The sequence below is a fragment of the Rutidosis leptorrhynchoides genome, chromosome 4 (genome assembly GCF_046630445.1).
Source record: "Rutidosis leptorrhynchoides isolate AG116_Rl617_1_P2 chromosome 4, CSIRO_AGI_Rlap_v1, whole genome shotgun sequence".
NCBI lineage: Eukaryota > Viridiplantae > Streptophyta > Magnoliopsida > Asterales > Asteraceae > Rutidosis > Rutidosis leptorrhynchoides.
The window spans coordinates 145143162-145162850 of NC_092336.1; the positions used below are offsets into that span (position 1 = coordinate 145143162).

Below are 19689 nucleotides of genomic sequence, written 5' to 3' on the forward strand. Positions count from 1 at the left end.
CGGGCACACGGACATACATCAAACATGATGTCGGGTCTACTAGCAGTGAGATACATGAATGAGCCAATGAGGCTCCTATAAAGAGTTTGATCGAAAGATTGACCATCCAGATCATCATGTAATGATATGTTGATTGACATTGGAGTGGGGCTGATTTTCATCTCAGGAAAGTTAAACTTTTTGAACATATCAGAAATGTATTTTGATTGACCGATGAAAATCCCCTTTGGAAGTTGTTTAACTTCTAATCCTAGAAAGAAATGGAGTTCTTCGAGCATGCTCATTTCGAACTTGTTCTTCATGAGTTCAGAAAACTCATAGCAGAGAACGGGGGAAGTGGAGCCAAAGATGATGTCATCAACATAGACTTTAATTAACAAGATGTGTTCTTTCTGTTTTCTGATGAATAGAGTCGTGTCAATGGTTCCACGTGAGAAGCCGTTCTTGAGAAGAAATGCAGTCAGGGTTTCATACCACGCCCTGGGCACCTGTTTTAGACTATAAAGAGCCTTGGAAAGGAGATACACGTGGTTGGGGCGTTTGGAGTCTACGAAACCTTCAGGTTGACTGACATAGACCTCTTCTTGAAGAATGCCGTTCAGAAAAGCAGTTTTTACGTCCATTTGATAAACGGTGAAATGCTTGTGAGCAACATATGAAAGAAATAGACGGATGGCTTCTAATCAAGCCACAGGAGCAAATGTTTCGTCGTAGTCAATTCCTTCTTGTTGTCTGTATCCTTTTGCTACAAGACGTGCTTTGTTACGAATGATGATGCCGTGAGAATCCTTCTTATTTTTGAAGATCCACTTGGTATCAATAATAGTTTTTCCAGATGGACGAGGAACAAGTTCCATACTTCAAGCCGATCAAATTAATGAATTTCTTCTTGCATGGCTATAGACCAGTCGGGATCTTGGAGGGCCTCAAAGGCAGTTTTAGGTTCGATCGTGCTCAGAAAGGCAGCGAAGAGGCATTCATTGTTGGAAGCCTTGCGAGTGCGGACAGGAGCGTCTGGATCACCAATGATTTGATGAATTGGATGATCCGCAGTCCATTTCGTGGAATGTAGAAGAGGTGAAGTAGATCCATCATTAAGAGAGGTGACGATATGTGAAGAAGATGAGGATCTAGAAAGTGCAGTGTTGTCAGTAGGGTAGGTGGCATTTTCTTCCCACAGAGGAACAAGGGTATCTGCATTTTGTTCAGTGGAAAGTATGGGAGGAGTTGCAGCGTCTAAAGACCTAGTATCTATTTCATTTGAAGGAGTATCTTCACTAGATTCGAGAGGAGACGATTCAACAGCTGAAGGATGAGAGTTGGAAATGGGAGTGTTGTTTGAGGAAGACACTCCAGTGTCAAGGTCATCTTGAAGAAGAAATTCGGAGGAATTACTGATGTGCGCAGAGGTGTATATGAAATAGCTTTATTTTTACAACGAAAAACTATTAAATACGATACAATTTTACACAAGATATTTATTTATTTATAGAATGGATATACTTAAACCTTACTAAAACACTTATAGGCAGTGTATCTAATCGTACAGTAGTGTAGTTTTTAGTAAGTCCGGTTCGTCCACAGGGAATCTTTTAAACAAAGCTTAACGCTATATTAGTTTTAATTTATAAAAATACAAAAATATATAAGTAATATTATTATTATAAAGGGGGGTTTTTACCGTTTAATGACCGGTTTGTCGATTTTAAAACTTAGTCGTAGTTAAAACCTAATGTAAAATATTGAAAATAAATATAACTTAATTTAAAGCGTAAAGTAAATAACGATAATGAAATTGCGATAAATAAAAGTGCGATAAAATAAACTTGCGATAATTAAAGATTACGATAATTAAAAAGTGCAATTAAATACAATGACAATAAGTAAAAGTGCGATAATTAAAAGTGCAATTAAATATAAAATAAAGGAAATTAAATATGAAATAAAAGAATTATGCTTATTTAAACTTCAGTAATCATGATGTTTGACGTGTTGATTTTAGTTTTATGCCCATGGGTTAATTGTCCTTTGTCCTGGATTATTTAATATGTTCATCTGGTTTTTGTCCATAACAGTCCATCAGTCATAAATATAAAGTGCGAGTATCCTCGTCAAATTATCCTTATACCCGAAGTCAAATATTCCAACTAATTGGGGACTTAAACTGTAACGAGGTTTTAATACTTTGTTTAATAATTACACCAGGTTATCGACTGCGTGTAACCCAAGGTTTTAATACTTTGTTATCAATTATGTCAAGTGTCCTTGTACATAATTTCACCCCTGTTTTAATAATTCTAGTGACTATTAATCCATTCCCGTGTCCGGTTAAATGAACGATTATTCGTACGTATAAATATCCCGCCCATCGTGTCCGATCGAGTGTATATGGTTATTTATAGGGACGTCCAATTGTAAATCTTTATATTAAAATTAACAAACTATCATTTAGTTAAACAAATATAAAGCCCATTAATAGCCCATAGTCTAATTTCCACAAGTGTCGTTCTTTTGTCCAAACCCCAATTATGGTACAAAGCCCAATTACCCAATTTTAGTAATTAGCCCAACATCATGATTACTTCGGTATTAAATAAGCATAATAATAACTTAGCTACGAGACATTAAATGAAAAAGGTTGAACATAACTTACAATGATTAAAAATAGCGTAGCGTTACACGGACAGAATTTCGACTTACACCCTTACAACATTCGCTAACATACCCTTATTATTAGAAATTAAAATTAAAATTAAAATATATATATATATATATATATCGTATGTGAGATAGAGAGATGGATGGATGGATAAAACGTTCAGAATGCGCGAGCTTTTATAGGCATTTTTGTCCAGGACAGCTCCGCGAGTTGCGGCATTTTTGCACTACAAACTCCGCGAGTCGCGGAGTTCGTAAATCCAGCTCACACAAGTTTGGATCCTAGTCTGCCGACGGTTTTAATATATAAATATAATATATATATAATTTATATAATTAATTATATATTATATTATATTTATTTACATAGTTAACTTGTAATTTTTAGTACGTTGCGTCGAGCGTTGAGAGTTGACTCTGGTCCCGGTTCCGAATTTTCGAACGTCCTTGCGTACAATTTAATATCTTGTACTTTGCGTTTTGAATCTTGTACTCTTGTAATTCTGAGACGTTTCTTATCAATAATTGGAACCTCTTTGATTGTATTTTGTACTTTTGAGCTTTTTGGTCGTTTGCGTCTTCAATTCGTCGAATCTATCTTTTGTCTTCACCTTTTATTATTTAACCGAATTTCACTTGTAAATAGGACAATTGCAACTAAAAGCTTGTCTTTCTTGAGGAATAATGCTATGAAATATATGTTCGTTTTTAGCATTATCAAATATTCCCACACTTGAGCATTGCTTGTCCTCAAGCAATATAGTCTTGAAATATACTAGAATCACTTCTTTATTCTTCACACTTTGTACATCAGTGATTTCTATACGGCGGTATAAACAATGGTAGTAACGATGTGGTTTACAGTCCCACATGACTATAAAAATTTAGATCCATTAAGGAAATTGGATCTTTATGAAAACATTTGATCTTTTGAAAATTAAATCTAGTTTTTACCCTAGATAAGTTTTCCGGAATAACCCTTCACCGGTGTTTGCAAATTTTTTTTGTGGGTTTGGTGGGTTTTAGACTTGAAAATTTTAGCTCAAAACATGCGGTTTTATGTCACCCACTTGCTAACCTTGTATTGGGAAAGCAACACGTCCAGTATACTTGTTCCGTATATTACCTTTCGATAAACTACCGTCCGGTTGTAAAGGGAAGCGTTGAACAAGCAACTGTTAAGGCAATATCCCCTGACATGCTTTTAATTATGGTCTATAACGTGTCGGACGCAATTACTATCCTTTGTAGGAGAAATAGTAAAGCTCACCCTTATAATTTTCCGGCCTGGCACAAGGTCATGTATTTGACCATGCTATGCAACCACCGTTCTTACGGTTGACACCCGAATTGGTTCAGGTGACCTAATGAATTCCAGGTGAATTCCTAGGATTTTACGTTCAAAGGTAATGAACGCATTGAAAATGGGTTTTCAGAAAACAAATCGGTTTGTAATTTTGATCAAAATATTTTCTCGTTCAAGCTCGAGTTTAGATATCATTGAATTCCATGAGTTTGAATTCTCAATCTTTAAGGTCAATCTCAAGGATTGAGTAATATCAGTCTTAAAAGCTGATTTTTGATCTTTTAAGGAGATTATCCTTTCTAGGGATCTGATTCATTAGTCTTATCAAGCTAATTTGCACGGTGCCTCCCCATTGTACGAGATAAATCCTTCTCATGGTTAAGATAAATCTGACCACTTGGCGACCCTGTTTGATGCTGAGGTCTGTGGATTTCCTACTGAGTTTAGAGATGACTTTTCTAGATTTTTCATCAACCTACAGCTGGTCTGGACGACAACTTCATGACCTAAATCAAGAAGCGCGTTTCTTTTTCGGAAGACTTTACTTCCTTTTAATGATGGAATTGATTCATCGTGTAGATCCATCTTTCTTATAGTAAATCGGGTAAAACTTTTTATTTTAGTCCAAAGCAAAAGTATCTTCAGTTATTTGTACAAAAATATGTGACATATGTTTAAAATAACTTGGTAAATTTTCCCACACTTGGCTTTTATTTTCTTTTATTTGCCTTTTTATTGTCCTCTATTCCATTTTAAATGAATTCTAACATTTTGGTTTGTTTCTCAATTTATGTCCTTTCCGAGGTAACAATAATTTCGGTGTTAACACCTAGTTTTATCGTTCATAAATATGTATAAACATGATTTTGAGTTCATTTAATTGAAAATTTTGAAATTTTTTTCTAGAATTGGGTAGTCAGTATATAAGACTAGGGCTGTTCTTTATTACCAGAGAGCACTAGATTCTATTACAACTACTGCTTTACTAGTATTTCTAATGGTAACCAAGTGTATAAGTTAAAAATTTTAAAAATCCGAAAGAATTTAACCCCTTCCCACACTTAAGATCTTGCAATGCCCTCATTTGCAGGAAATCAGTAACAATTTAAATTATTGAGGGTGATTAACGTAGAAAAATGATTAAATTTTACCAAAGTTTCCAAACATATTAGCGTTTGTTTTAAAAGCAAAGATTTTTTTTTTTTTTTTTTTTTATGTTTTTGGCATACTTTAATTCAATAAGGTTAAAAATAATGATAATAAAAGTTCTCGTCCCTCCCTCGGGTAAAACAATTTCGGTTCAATGACCTAGTCTTCAACTCACGATGAATTTTAAAAATCATATTTTTAACTTAGCAAAATAAAGTAAATTTTTGTTTTTAAATTCACACCAAACTTAAATTTAAAATGCATAAAATTAAAAATTCATATTAAAAATTTACACCAAACTTAAATTATATTTTTGTTTTTATACATTCAAACTTATATTAAAAATATTAATTTTTCAAATATTTACAATTTTAAAGAAGCTTACAATATTAATTTAATATTTATATATTAATTTTAAAAACATGGTAAAAATAAAATTAAAAATCTTTTTGGCTTTTATCCCACTTTAATCAATCAAATATTATCAAAAATATGCGCCTCTCTTTTCGGTAAAGTAATTTCGGTTTAACGACCAAATTTAACTCATGACGAATTTTTGAAATATTTTGGGTTGATTGATTAAAGATATTTATACCTTAAGAATAAACGTTAAATTTCGCAGTGATGTAATAAATTTTTGTATGATATCAATAATTTCGGTCGCAAGTCCTAATTTTATCGAATACCAATTTAATACTTTATAGCGAACAAATTATCGTTTATTATCAAAAGATTAAAAATAAAAATAAAAATAAAAACTGTACAGACTTACCTGTGAGATAGTATTCTTAGTGATATGCTCTAGCCCACTCATAAGATAGTCGGACTAATTGATTTTCCATGGCTACATAGGCGTAACCTCGAGCATTTAATGTTTTTTCTTCTAAACATATGAACGGTCCATCTCTGCATAAAGTAACAAATTCGGTGTTTGAATAGGTTTGATTATTTGAACATTTACCTTCGTGTGACCATTTTCCGCATTTGTGACATCTTTTAAGGTGCCGTGCTCTTCTTTTCGCTGCGGATTTTGATTTTTCTTTACCAAATTGTAACTTATTATCTTCGCATCTGGATTCTTTTCTTACTCCGTCCAATTTTTCTCGGATTACTGATACCAGTTCACTCGGAAGTGTGTCATTATTACGTTTAGTAATCAAAGCGTGTAGCATTAGACCATGGTTCAGTTCACAGGAAGTCTTCATTTCGTAAAAACCTAAAAAAATAAAAATTCAGAATGGGGGGAGAAGACTAGTTCTTTAGGGTCTGTTAGGGAAAGACCATTCGGGTTCCATTTTCGAGAACTACACGAAAACAGAAAATCTAACTCTAACAGAAATACATATTATCCTTTAAAGACTTGATTCTCCCCACACTTAGTTAGCTGTGGTATCGAAATTGTGATTAACTTCGTTGTCAACTTCTATCGGACTATCTATGTAATGTTTAACTCTGTGACCATTAACCTTAAATTCAATCCCATTTGAATTTATCAATTCTATCGTTCCGTATGGGAAAACTCTTTTGACTATGAATGGTCCAGACCATCTTGATTTTAATTTTCCAGGAAATAGCTTGAATCGTGAATTGAAAAGAAGAACTCTGTCTCCTTCTTTAAATTCTTTTGAACTTCTTATTCTTTTATCATGCCATTTCTTCGTTCTTTCCTTATAGATTAACGAATTTTCGTATGCTTCATGTCTTAATTCTTCTGATTCGTTTAGTTGACTTAACCGTAGACGTCCAGATTTATGTAAATCAAGATTACATGTCTTCAAAGCCCAAAATGCTTTGTGTTCAATTTCTACTGGAAGATGACATGCTTTTCCGTAAATGAGTCTAAAAGGTGTGGTTCCAATTGGAGTTTTGTAGGCTGTTCTAAAAGCCCAGAGTGCATCCTCCAATTTTATGCACCATTCCTTCGGATTTGATCCTACGGTTTTCTCTAGAATATGTTTTAAAGCTCGGTTGGTATTTTCAACTTGTCCACTTGTTTGTGGATGATATGCGGTGGAGATTTTATGAGTTACTCCATATCTTTTAAGAACTTTCTCAAGTTGATTATTACAGAAATGAGTTCCCCGATCACTTATTAAAGCTTTCGGTGTTCCAAACCTTGCAAAAAGACATTTTAAAAAGTTAACTACAACTCGTGCATCGTTAGTTGGGAGAGCTTGTGCTTCCGCCCATTTAGATACATAATCAATGGCAACGAGAATATATAGATTATTATGAGATTTCGGAAATGGACCCATAAAATCAATACCCCAAATGTCAAATACTTCACATACTTGAATGACATTTTGTGGCATTTCATCACGTTGACTTATTTTTCTGGCCCTTTGACAAGCATCACAGGATTTGCAAAGAAGGTGTGCGTCTTTGTAAATTGTAGGCCAATAGAATCCAGCATCATAAACTTTTCTTACTGTTACTTGAGGCCCATAATGCCCTCCTGTTGGTCCTGTGTGACAATGGTTTAAGATTTTACTAGCTTCATCTCCGAATACACATCGGCGTATTATTCCATCGGGACAACTTTTAAACAGATGTGGATCTTCCCAGAAATAGTGTTTTATATCACTGAAGAATTTCTTTCGTTTTTGGTACGACAATCCTTTTTCAAGGAATCCACATACTAAGTAGTTTGCATAGTCTGCAAACCATGGTATTTCATTATAATCTATCTTCAATAGATATTCATCAGGAAAGTTGTCTTGTATGGCCGATTCATTTAGAACTTCTAATTCAGGATTTTCAAGACGATAAAGATGATCAGCGGCGAGATTTTATGCTCCTCTTTTATCTCAGATTTCAATATCGAACTCTTGTAAGAGTAAGATCCAATGGATTAATCTTGGTTTGGCATATTGTTTCAAAAATAGGTATCTAAGAGCAGAATGGTCGGTATAGACCACCGTTTTAGCTAGAACGAGATATGAACGAAATTTGTCAAAAGCAAAGACAATAGCAAGGAGTTCTTTTTCAGTGGTTGTGTAATTCGTTTGTGCTCCTTGTAACGTCTTACTAGCATAATATATAGGTTGAAATCGTTTTTCAATCCTTTGTCCTAAAACGGCTCCCATTGTAAAATCACTTGCATCGCACATAAGTTCAAACGGTAGATTCCAATTTGGAGTTATCATGATCGGCGCATTAGTGAGTTTTTTTTTTAAGAATATTAAAAGATTTGATGCATTCATCTGATAAGATGAATGGAGCATCCTTTTCTAGGAGTTTATTCATAGGAGTGGCAATTTTAGAAAAATCTTTAATGAAACGTCGGTAAAAACCGGCATGCCCTAGAAAACTCCTAACTCCTCTAACATTGGTGGGATATGGAAGTTTAGCAATTACATCTACTTTAGCTCTATCCACTTCAATTCCTTCCTTTGAAATTTTATGTCCAAGAACGATGCCTTCTTTAACCATGAAATGGCATTTCTCCCAATTAAGAACTAGATTTGATTGTTCGCATCTAATCAGCATTCGTTCAAGATTAACTAAACATGATTCAAATGTATCACCGAAGACTGAAAAGTCATCCATGAAAACTTCCATGCATTTTTCTATCATGTCGTGAAATATCGCCATCGTGCACCTTTGAAAGGTTGCAGGGGCGTTGCAAAGTCCAAATGGCATGCGTTTGTAAGCAAAAGTACCATAAGGGCATGTGAATGTAGTTTTCTCTTGGTCTTCGGGTGCTATTGGAATTTGAAAATATCCGGAAAAACCATCAAGAAAACAATAGTAACTATTTCCGGCTAATCTTTCCGACATTTGATCAATAAAAGGTAAGGGAAAGTGATCTTTTCTGGTGGCGTCATTTAATTTTCTATAATCAATACACACACGCCATCCTGTTACAGTCCTAGTCGGAATAAGCTCAATTTTCTCATTTGTAATAACAGTCATGCCACCCTTCTTAGGTACGCATTGAAGTGGGCTTACCCATGGACTATCAGAGATTGGATAAATTAAACATGCATCAAGCAGTTTAATAATTTATTTTTTAACAACATCTTGCATTTTAGGATTTAGTCTTCGTTGGCGTTGCACATACGTTTTATGACCTTCTTCCATAAGAATTTTATGTGTGCAATACGAAGGACTTATTCCTTTAATATCATGAATCTTCCATGCAATAGCTGGTTTATGAGCTTTTAGCACATAAATGAGTTGAGATTTTTCATTTTCAGTAAGAGAAGACGATATTATTACAGGTAATTCAGATTCACCATGTAAATAAGCGTATTCCAAATGGTTTGGAAGTGGCTTTAACTCTAATGTCGGAGGTTTTTCTATCGATGATTTATATCGATATTTGTCTTCTTCTTTTAGCATTTGAATTTCTTCTGTTGTTGGTTCATATCCATTAGCTATTAGTGTAGCTAACATTTCAGTTTCATCAATTGGTTCAGTTCCTTCTCCTAAAGAACATTCTCCTGTTCCTTGTAATTCTGGAAATTCTTCTAACAATTCTGCATGTGATTCTATAGTTTGAATATAATAACATGTATCATCTGCAGATTGCAGTTGTTGCATTGCTCTATCAACTGAAAAGGTAACACTCTCATCCTCTATACTTAGGGTCAGTTTCTTACCGAACACGTCTATCATTGCTTTAGCCGTGTTTAAGAATGGTCTTCCTAATATGAGAGGAACTTGAGAATCTTCTTCCATGTCCAGAACAACAAAATCTACTGGAAATACTAAAGTACCAACTTTAACTAGCATGTTCTCCATTATCCCTCTAGGATATTTTATTGATCTATCGGCTAGTTGTATGCTTATTCTTGTTGGTTTCAATTCTCCAAGGTCTAGTTTAGTGTATAGTGAATACGACATTAAATTTATACTAGCACCTAAGTCTGCCAATGCTTCTATTGAACTAAGACTACCCAGAAAACATGGAATTGTGAAACTTCCTGGATCAGATAGTTTTTCTGGTATCTTATTCAACAGCACTGCTGAACAATTAGCATTCATAGTAACGGCCGAGAGTTCTTCCATTTTCTTTCTATTTGAGATTAGATCTTTCAAGAATTTAGCATATCTAGGCATTCCTGAAATCACATCAATGAAAGGAAGATTTACATTTATCTGTTTAAACATATCCAAGAATTTGGATTGCTCGGCTTCAAGTCTCTCTTTTTCATTTTACTCGGGTAAGGAAGTGGTGGTTGGTATGGTTTAACATAAGGTTTAGCTTTAACTGTGTTATCTTCATTAACCTTTTCAACTACCAGTTCTTTTTCCTTATCTTGATCAGGTTGTGGTTCTTGTGGAGTAGGAATATCTTCATTAGAAATTACAGGTATTTCAGGTGGTTTAAGTGTAATACCACTTCTTGTGGTAATGGCTTTAGCTGTTTCATTCCGGGGGTTAGCATTTGTATCACTAGGTAAACTTCCCGGTTTTCTTTCACCTATTAACCTTGCTAGGTTACTCACTTCTTGTTCCAAATTTTGAATAGAAGCTTGTTGATTTCTAAATGCTTGAGCATTTTGTTCATTGGTTTGTTTTTGAGATGTGAAAAACTGTGTTTGAGTTTCAACTAGCTTCGTCATCATATCTTCTAAATTCGGCTTTTTATCATCGGTTTGTTGTGGTTTGTTTTGAAAATTAGGTCTTTGCTGATTGTAAGTATTATTGGATACTTGTTGATTACTAGGACCTTGTTGGTTGTTGTATGGAACATTTCGATTATAATTCTGGTTTTGATTGTAAATTGGTCTTAGCGGTTGATAATTATTCTGATAATTATTTCCAGGCCTTTGGTTTAGATATGAAATATTCTCTCTTTGTTCCATTGTTAGTTCAATACTGAGACAATCTTTTGTCAAATGTGGTCCTCCACACTGCTCACAACTAATTCGTATTGAGTGAATATCTTTAGTCATCTTTTCCATTCGTCTCTCGACAGCATCTATCTTTGCAGAAATGGAATCTAAGTCATGGCTAGAATCGACTCTAGCTGCTTTAGATGATCTAACGATATCTTTTTCTTGGTGCCACTTATGTGAGTGGGAAGCAATGTTATCAATAATTTTGTAAGCATCAGTTTCTGTTTTCTTCATAATAGAACCACCAGCTGCTATATCTATGTCTTTCCTTGTAGTGATGTCGCATCCTTGGTAGAATATTTGTACTATTTGATAGGTGTCTAAACCATGTTGCGGACATCCTCTCAATAACTTTCCAAATCTTGTCCATGCCTCATATAGAGTTTCATTCGGTTTCTGTGTGAACGTAATAATTTCTCCTTGAAGTCTTACGGCTTTAGATGCCGAAAAGAATTGTTTAAGAAATTTTTCAACTAAAACGTCCCATGTATCAATCGCCCCTTCAGGTAATGATTCCAACCAATCTTTGGCTTCTCCCTTTAAAGTTCAGGAAATAACATGAGATATATCTGTTCATCCTCAACTTCTCGGATTTTAAATAGTGTGCAGATCCTATTAAAGGTACGAATATGTTCATTTGGATCTTCCTTCGGCGCACCACTAAATTGGCATTGATTTGTTACCATGTGTAGAATTTGTCCTTTGATTTCATAATATGGCGCATTAATGTCAGGATGAGTAATTGCGTGACCTTGGCCAGTGCGTTTAGCTCTCATTCGGTCTTCCATACTTAAAGGTTCCAGATTTTCCATGATTGAATTTGTTGAATCTGAATCACTAGAGGATTCTGATTTAATGGTTCGTTCCTCAACAATCTCTGTTTGAATGATTGGTGGTTCCGGAGGAAAAATTAATGGTTCAGGATCTATGAATCGTCCCTGAATATTTTCCGGATTTTCAATTGTGAGGTCGGGTTCAAAAAATGGATTATCGGAAATTTGAATTGGAGTACTTGGTTGACTGGATGACGATTCTAAAGAAAAATCAACGGCGGTAATATTAGCTAGATGTCTTGATCGAGTTATAGGTGGTGAACGTATAAAAGGTGGTGAATGTCTTGCTCGGTGCATTCATTGAATATCCTATTAGTTTTTAAAGGGAAAGAAAAATTATATAAGTTATCCAATTAATAGACTTTTCTGATTTTGCCCACATTTCGAATAGCCAAAAGATGCAGCAGAGGGGCAGGATTCGTTTGGTCTCAATATAATTGAGTACTGTTTGGCTCCAATAATCCGGTCCACGTACAAATTCAACTATTACTACGAACCAGAAAATTTTGATGTCTATCAATTTAACCACTTAAAATAAATTTTCGTAATTTTAAGAAATTTAGAGAAGAAGTAGAAAAAAAATTCTATGTCCTAAAAACTAGAATGGCGAGAAATAAGAAAGAAAAAGAGCGCGTCAGAAAAGGTCGAAAAAGAAAAGGGTTGAAAAATAAAAGGCGTCGAAAAAGAAAAAAAAAATGACTATAAAACTTTAAAACACTCGACTAACCCAACCTTATTACTATCACTAACTTAAAATTAAAATTGCAAATTGAGATTACTAATTGGAGTGATAATTGATACATAGGTAAAAGGCGTCGAAAAATAAAAATAAGAAAGTAGTGCGTCGAAACTTAAGAAGGAACTAAAAACTAAAAATTAAAAGTTGCGTCTAAAAATATTAAAGCTTACAAGTAAAACTATATCCCAAATGGCAATATCTTAAAAAGGTACTAAAACTTAAAAAGGCGTCGCAAAATTCTAAAGCATCTAAATCTTAGTCTAAAGAGAAAGCACTTAAGGGATTTTACGGAAAGCCTAAAAATCTAGAAATAAAAATAACTATGGCAAAAACTATGACTTAAAACTAATTACGAGCGAAAAATACAAATATTACGAATAAACGATTAAAAGATATAAAATATAAAAAGTGATAAATTACTTATTTTTATAAAAATATTATTTTTATATTTTATAAAAGTATTAATTTTTATATATAATAAAACTAATTAAAATTTAAAATACAATTTAATTTAAAAACTTAAACTAATTATAATAATAATTAAGTAAATAGGGTTAAATAAAAAAATAAATAATAATTACTCCGTAATAAATGCGAATTAGGGTTGCTGGATACGAGTGTCAGGGCAGCTCCGCGAGTCGCGGTGCCACGTACCAGAATAACTTCGCGAGTCGCGGAGGTTAAAATTTTAAATGCACAAGTTTCGTTCGACAGGTTCTATAGTTTTTTTAAATTATATTTTATATATTATTCTTTTTTTAATAATTATATTTTTATAAAACTTATATAGAAATACTTTATAATTTTATAAATAAAAATCTTAAAAATAGATTTATATATATATTTTTTTTCGGTTTTTAAATTTTTAAATTTTTTAATATTTAAAATGTATTTTTACAAAAACTAAATAAAAATCTTTTTTTTTTTTTTTGTGTGGCGTTTCGCTTCGGCGTTCCCCGGCAGCGGTGCCAAAAATACTTGATGTGCGCAGAGGTGTATATGAAATAGCTTTATTTTTACAACTAAAAACTATTAAATACGATACAATTTTACACAAGATATTTATTTATTTATAGAATGGATATACTTAAACCTTGCTACAACACTTATAGGCAGTGTACCTAATCGTACAGTAGTGTAGTTTTTAGTAAGTCCGGTTCGTCCACAGGGAATCTTTTAAACAAAGCTTAACGCTATATTAGTTTTAATTTATAAAAATACAAAAATATATAAGTAATATTATTATTATAAAGGGGGGTTTTTACCGTTTAATGACCGGTTTGTCGATTTTAAAACTTAGTCGCAGTTAAAACCTAATGTAAAATATTAAAAATAAATATAGCTTAATTTAAAGCGTAAAGTAAATAACGATAATGAAATTGTGATAAATAAAAGTGCGATAAAATAAACTTGCGATAATTAAAGAGTACGATAATTAAAAAGTGCAATTAAATACAATGACAATAAGTAAAAGTGCGATAATTAAAAGTGCAATTAAATATAAAATAAAGGAAATTAAATATGAAATAAAAGAATTATGCTTATTTAAACTTCCGTAATCATGATGTTTGACGTGTTGATTTTAGTTTTATGCCCATGGGTTAATTGTCCTTTGTCCTGGATTATTTAATATGTCCGTCTGGTTTTTGTCCATAACAGTCCATCAGTCATAAATATAAAGTGCGAGTATCCTCGTCAAATTATCCTTATACCCGAAGTCAAATATTCCAACTAATTGGGGACTTAAACTGTAACGAGGTTTTAATAATTTGTTTAATAATTACACCAGGTTATCGACTGCGTGTAACCCAAGGTTTTAATACTTTGTTATCAATTATGCCAAGTGTCCTTGTACATAATTTCACCCCTGTTTTAATAATTCTAGTGACTGTTAATCCATTTCCGTATCCGGTTAAATGAACGATTATTCGTACGCATAAATATCCCGCCCATTGTGTCTGATCGAGTGTATATGGTTATTTATAGGGACGTCCAATTGTAAATCTTTATATTAAAATTAACAAACTATCATTTAGTTAAATAAATATAAAGCCCATTAATAGCCCATAGTCTAATTTCCACAAGTGTCGTTCTTTTGTCCAAACCCCAATTATGGTACAAAGCCCAATTACCCAATTTTAGTAATTAGCCCAACATCATGATTACTTCGGTATTAAATAAGCATAATAATAACTTAGCTACGAGACATTAAATTAAAAAGGTTGAACATAACTTACAATGATTAAAAATAGCGTAGCGTTACACGGACAGAATTTCGACTTACACCCTTACAACATTCGCTAACATACCCTTATTATTAGAAATTAAAATTAAAATTAATATATATATATATCTTATGTGAGATAGAGAGATGGATGGATGGATAAAACGTTCAGAATGCGCGAGCTTTTATAGGCATTTTTGTCCAGGACAGCTCTTCGAGTTGCGGCATTTTTGCACTACAAACTCCGCGAGTCGCGGAGTTCGTAAATCCAGCTCACACAAGTTTGGATCCTAGTCTGCCGACGGTTTTAATATATAAATATAATATATATATAATTTATATAATTAATTATATATTATATTATATTTATATACATAGTTAACTTGTAATTTTTAGTCCGTTGCGTCGAGCGTTGAGAGTTGACTCTGGTCCCGGTTCCGGATTTTCGAACGTCCTTGCGTACAATTTAATATCTTGTACTTTGCGTTTTGAATCTTGTACTCTTGTAATTCTGAGACATTTCTTATCAATAATTGGAACCTCTTTGATTGTATTTTGTACTTTTGAGCTTTTTGGTCGTTTGCGTCTTCAATTCGTCGAATCTATCTTTTGTCTTCACCTTTTATTATTTAACCGAATATCACTTGTAAATAGGACAATTGCAACTAAAAGCTTGTCTTTCTTGAGGAATAATGCTATGAAATATATGTTCGTTTTTAGCATTATCAATTGCTTTCGTCGGATGGTGATTTGCCCATGACCGCTGGAGTAGAGGAACCGATTGTGATTGATTCGGGGGGAGCCAGTTCAGAGGGTACCGTGGGGTTTGACGACATTGGAGGGATGATGGGTTCAAACAACACATACAGATCATCAGAGGTGGCCAGTGGAACATGTCGGAAGTGAGGATCAGAATTGAGTCCAGGGCGAGAGCAGTTATGACCAAGCACCATTCCAGACATCTCATCAAACTTGACATTGGTGCTTTCTTTAATGATTCGAGTTCGACGATTATAAACACGATATGCCACACGATCTTGAGAGTAGCCAATAAATATTGCTTCATCACCGCGAACATTAAACTTTCCAAGGTTGTCCTTGTCATTTAGAACATAGCACACACATCCAAATATGCGAAAGAACTTCACGTTGGGTCGATGATTGAAAAGAAGTTCATATGGAATTTTTTCAAACCGACGATTAACAATGGACCGATTTTGGGTGAAGCATGCAGTGTTAACAGCCTCAGCCCAAAGGGACGGAGGTAATTTGGAATAAACAAGCATTGTTCTTGCGGATTCAACAAGAGTACGATTTCGTCTTTCAACTACGCCATTTTGTTGTGGAGTACGAGCGGCAGAGGATTGATGGGTGATACCGGCCTGGTTAAGAAAAGAATTAAGAACCGAGTTTTGAAATTCCGTGCCGTTATCAGTTCTGAGGATTCGAACCAGTTTATTGATGGAGAGTGAATTCTTTTTATGAATTCAATGATTGTTTTGGAAGTTTCAGACTTGGTTTTCAGAAATCTGACCCCAGGTGTAACGAGAATAGTCATCAACAATCACCAGAATGTATTTTCGACCGCCTAGACTGGAAACACGCATTGGTCCACAAAGATCCATATGTAGCATATGTAGTGAACTGGTGTTCGGTTTTTGATTTGTGGGAGGATTTATGAATCTTTCCCATAGCACAGGAAGGGCAAACGTGTGTGGAATCAAATGAGATGAGTGGAACACCGTCAACAAGATTATTGGAAACAAGTTTGTTGAGGTTCTGAGAGTGAAGATGTGACATCCGGTGATGCCACAACCATGAGGTTTCAGAGGAAGCTTTGGAAACCAGACAGAGTGCTTGTAGATCAGAAGACATGTTTTTCATGGCAAGAGAATAAAGAGTGGATTCACGTTTTCCTTCGAGTAAATTGTCTCCCTCCATGGTTTGAACACAGCACATGGACCTTTCAAAGATCACGCGGAGATCACTGTCACAGAATTGACTAACACTGAAGAGACAGCACCCAAGGCCTCGAACATAGGACACGCGTTTGATGGTTACACCATTGAACACATAATCACCATACCCTTCGATGGTTGCAATTTCATCATTTCCAAAGCGAACTGTACCTAGGAACTTGTTGACATAGTTTGTCAACATTGATTTATCACCAGTCATGTGTCTGGAACAACCAGAATCCAGATACCAAACACATGCTGGGATAACCTGCAAAACAGAGTTAAGCACAAGTTTTAGGGACCCCAATTATCTCGGGTTCCTTGTAAGCAGACACATTCAGAGAATTTAGAGCATTAGGTTCATCAGATGAAACATTCAACAAGGTCTGAACATTCATTACAACACACGAATCACGGTTTTGGTGACCAAAATACGGTTTTGGTGACCAAAATACAAACGTCTTTTACATCTATTACAAATTAATGACCCGGACTGAGAAGCAAGACTTGAGGATGCTTGGATTGTTTCAGTCTTGGGTTTCCACGCTTTCAAAATGCTTTGTTTTGGTTTAGGTCCTGTGAAATTTAAAACACCAAATTTAGACCCAGTTTGAAAACGATTCATGTCTTTAAGTAATGACTGTCTAGCCCTTTGTGCTCTTTTGCGACGGTTTCGCTTTTGAGTCTTAGTTAATCCATCAGATACCCGCTTTGCAGCATAGTTGAGATTTGGTAGTTGCGGATGTCTGATGGATTCGGGGTTGTGTTTCAAGGATCTACCACTGTTGCTCTGGAAGGAGTTAGAGTTGTCGATATTTCAGTGGATGTGAGGGCTGCTTGGACCACCCCTCCTGTCTAGAATAGGCGGTGCAGGGTGGTTATGGGCTTTTCTTGCTGAGTGGTCATACACACCATGTTCTTGGATTATTCTTCGAACAGGGTTGTTTGGCTTTCTCATCAAGGTTGCGGAATGTGGTGGTTTGGGATCAGCACCCATTTTAGTGACAATCATCTCTAAACGAGAGCCATGAATAGGGTTTTTTAGGATGGTGATAGCTGGAATGGCAGGTTTCTTTGAGTTCACTACAGTAGTGTAAGGAAAGCCTTGATGATGTGAGGGAAGAACTCGTTGAGAATAAGTGGGTACCCATGGTACAAATTTCTCTTTCGTTGATTTTGATTCCTTTTGTTGTGAATAGTTTTGTGATAATGTTGGACCAAAATTCTTTTCGGCTTTTTCAAAATCACGATTCATTAAAACTTTTACTTGCAAATCGATGTTGTCCTTTTCAATAAGAGCAACATGTTTCTTATATCCTTTTAGTTCAAGTTTTAAGTCAACAATTTCTTTCCCGAGAGAATCAGCAAGAACATTTGAAGGTTCTATAAGGTGGCAGGGTGGCGGTTCCTGAGGGGCTTTGGACTTTGAAATCATTTCACAGAAAGTAGTCGCTTGACTAGCAATCTGTTTTTGAAGTTCATGCACATCATGAGCAAGTTGATCATTTGTGGTCACTTGGAGTGAGATTTGGTGTTACATGGCTTTTATGATCATCAGAAATTTTCGTTCATTGTCAAAAGAATTCATTTTATTTTCGAAAAGTTCCTTTTCTAAACTGATGATGTATTTTTCTAATACCAGAGTTGGTAAGTAGACAACACGTTTTTGACCTTCCGAACTTTCACTTTCATTAAACAAATTAGGTAAGCTTTCATATGAAAATGAGTTTTTCTTTTTCAAATAAAGAGCGTTGATTTTATCATAGATTAGAGCAATTTCTCGTTTCATTTTAGTTGATCTTTTAGCCAATGCTTCCTCAACCTCACTGTTGGATGCAAATGTGAGTCGCACAGGTAAGCCAATCATTAAGTATCTACTATCATACAGACAGGGCTCAGCTTTGGCCATATTGGACAAGGTGAGAGGATTTTCAAAGCCTAGGCCTTTGTTCTCACGGAAGGAGTCTTTTGGTCGATTCATGAACAGGGTTTGATTCGAGATATGTCCTGCTAAAACAACCTTAGACTGTTCGGTCCTGTAGAGATTTTCTTCAAATTGACCTAGACGAGTTTGAAGCTCTAGATTATGTGCGGTAAGTTTAGAACATTCAGAGGTTTTCTTAGCAAGATCGAAGAGGGGTTCTCTTATCTTTTCTTCTAAGGTATCTAGAAGAGTTTTCTTAGAAGCAGTGAGTTTCTTAATTTCTTTCTCAGCATTGTCTACTTACTCACTAAGAACTTCTTTTCTTAACCTAAAGTCTGTCCTTTCTATTCGTAACGGTCTCACACTAGATTCTAGCTCCTTCAATTGTGTTACTTTTTCAGCTAGATCCTTCTAAAGTGTTAGGTATGCATTGTTTGAGACTTTGATTTTCAATTCAGCTTTTAACCTATGGTTCTCATTTTGTAGTCCACTAACTTGACTAGCAAGTGATCTAAGGTCCTTACTCGTTTTAGCAAAGTTGTCAACATACATATCAGACAATTCAGGGAGCACTTTATCATGATTATTAGAAGCAGGTTCATCTCTAATGGACACATTAATTTGGATAGGTGGGTCATTAGGTCTTTTAGATGGTGCATGCAATACATCAGAAACACATTCAGAACTATTATTTACAGAGTTATAATATTCATGAATTATGTCGATGTAAAGTTGTACCTCTTCCTCATCATCGGAAGAAACATTGTCATGAGCACGGTTCATGTTGGTGAGTTTCACTACATTAGCTCGTTCGGGCTCGTGTTCACTGTCTGACCAGTTTAGCCAAACATCATCTGAGGCTTTGAGGACCTTCCCCTTTTCAGCATCTTGGGCGAGCAACATCTTTTTCTTGTAGTACTCGGCATCCTTTCGTTTGGGTAGTCTGCATTCTCGTGCAAAGTGACCTATTTTACCACAGTTGAAACAGACATTATCAGGGTCCTTGTTGTCAGGAGCCCGGTATTGAGTGGTTGAGGTTTCGGGTTTTTTGT

General features: G+C 34.8%; 1 protein-coding gene across 1 annotated transcript; it reads right to left on the bottom strand.

Annotated features, from left to right (window-relative positions):
* Positions 1-874: 874 nt before the first annotated feature.
* LOC139841100 (uncharacterized) lies at positions 875-17710 on the bottom strand. Its single transcript, XM_071831333.1, has 5 exons — positions 17609-17710; positions 17420-17503; positions 16466-16981; positions 15623-16137; positions 875-1394 (listed from the first exon to the last, which is right to left on the bottom strand). The coding sequence occupies exons 1-5, from the start codon at positions 17708-17710 to the stop codon at positions 875-877; spliced, it is 1737 nt and encodes a 578-aa protein (XP_071687434.1).
* Between the last annotated feature and the right edge of the window lie 1979 nt (positions 17711-19689).

Excerpts from the sequence above, each read along its gene's own strand:
- LOC139841100 (XM_071831333.1), bottom strand. The coding sequence starts at position 17,710 with ATGGGTGCTGATCCCAAACCACCACATTCCGCAACCTTGATGAGAAAG. Across the intron at positions 17,504-17,608 it reads ATGGTGTGTATGACCACTCA|AGCAACAGTGGTAGATCCTT; the intron begins GCAAGAAAAGCC and ends AACTCCTTCCAG. Across the intron at positions 16,982-17,419 it reads TCAACTATGCTGCAAAGCGG|GTTATCCCAGCATGTGTTTG; the intron begins GTATCTGATGGA and ends TCTGTTTTGCAG.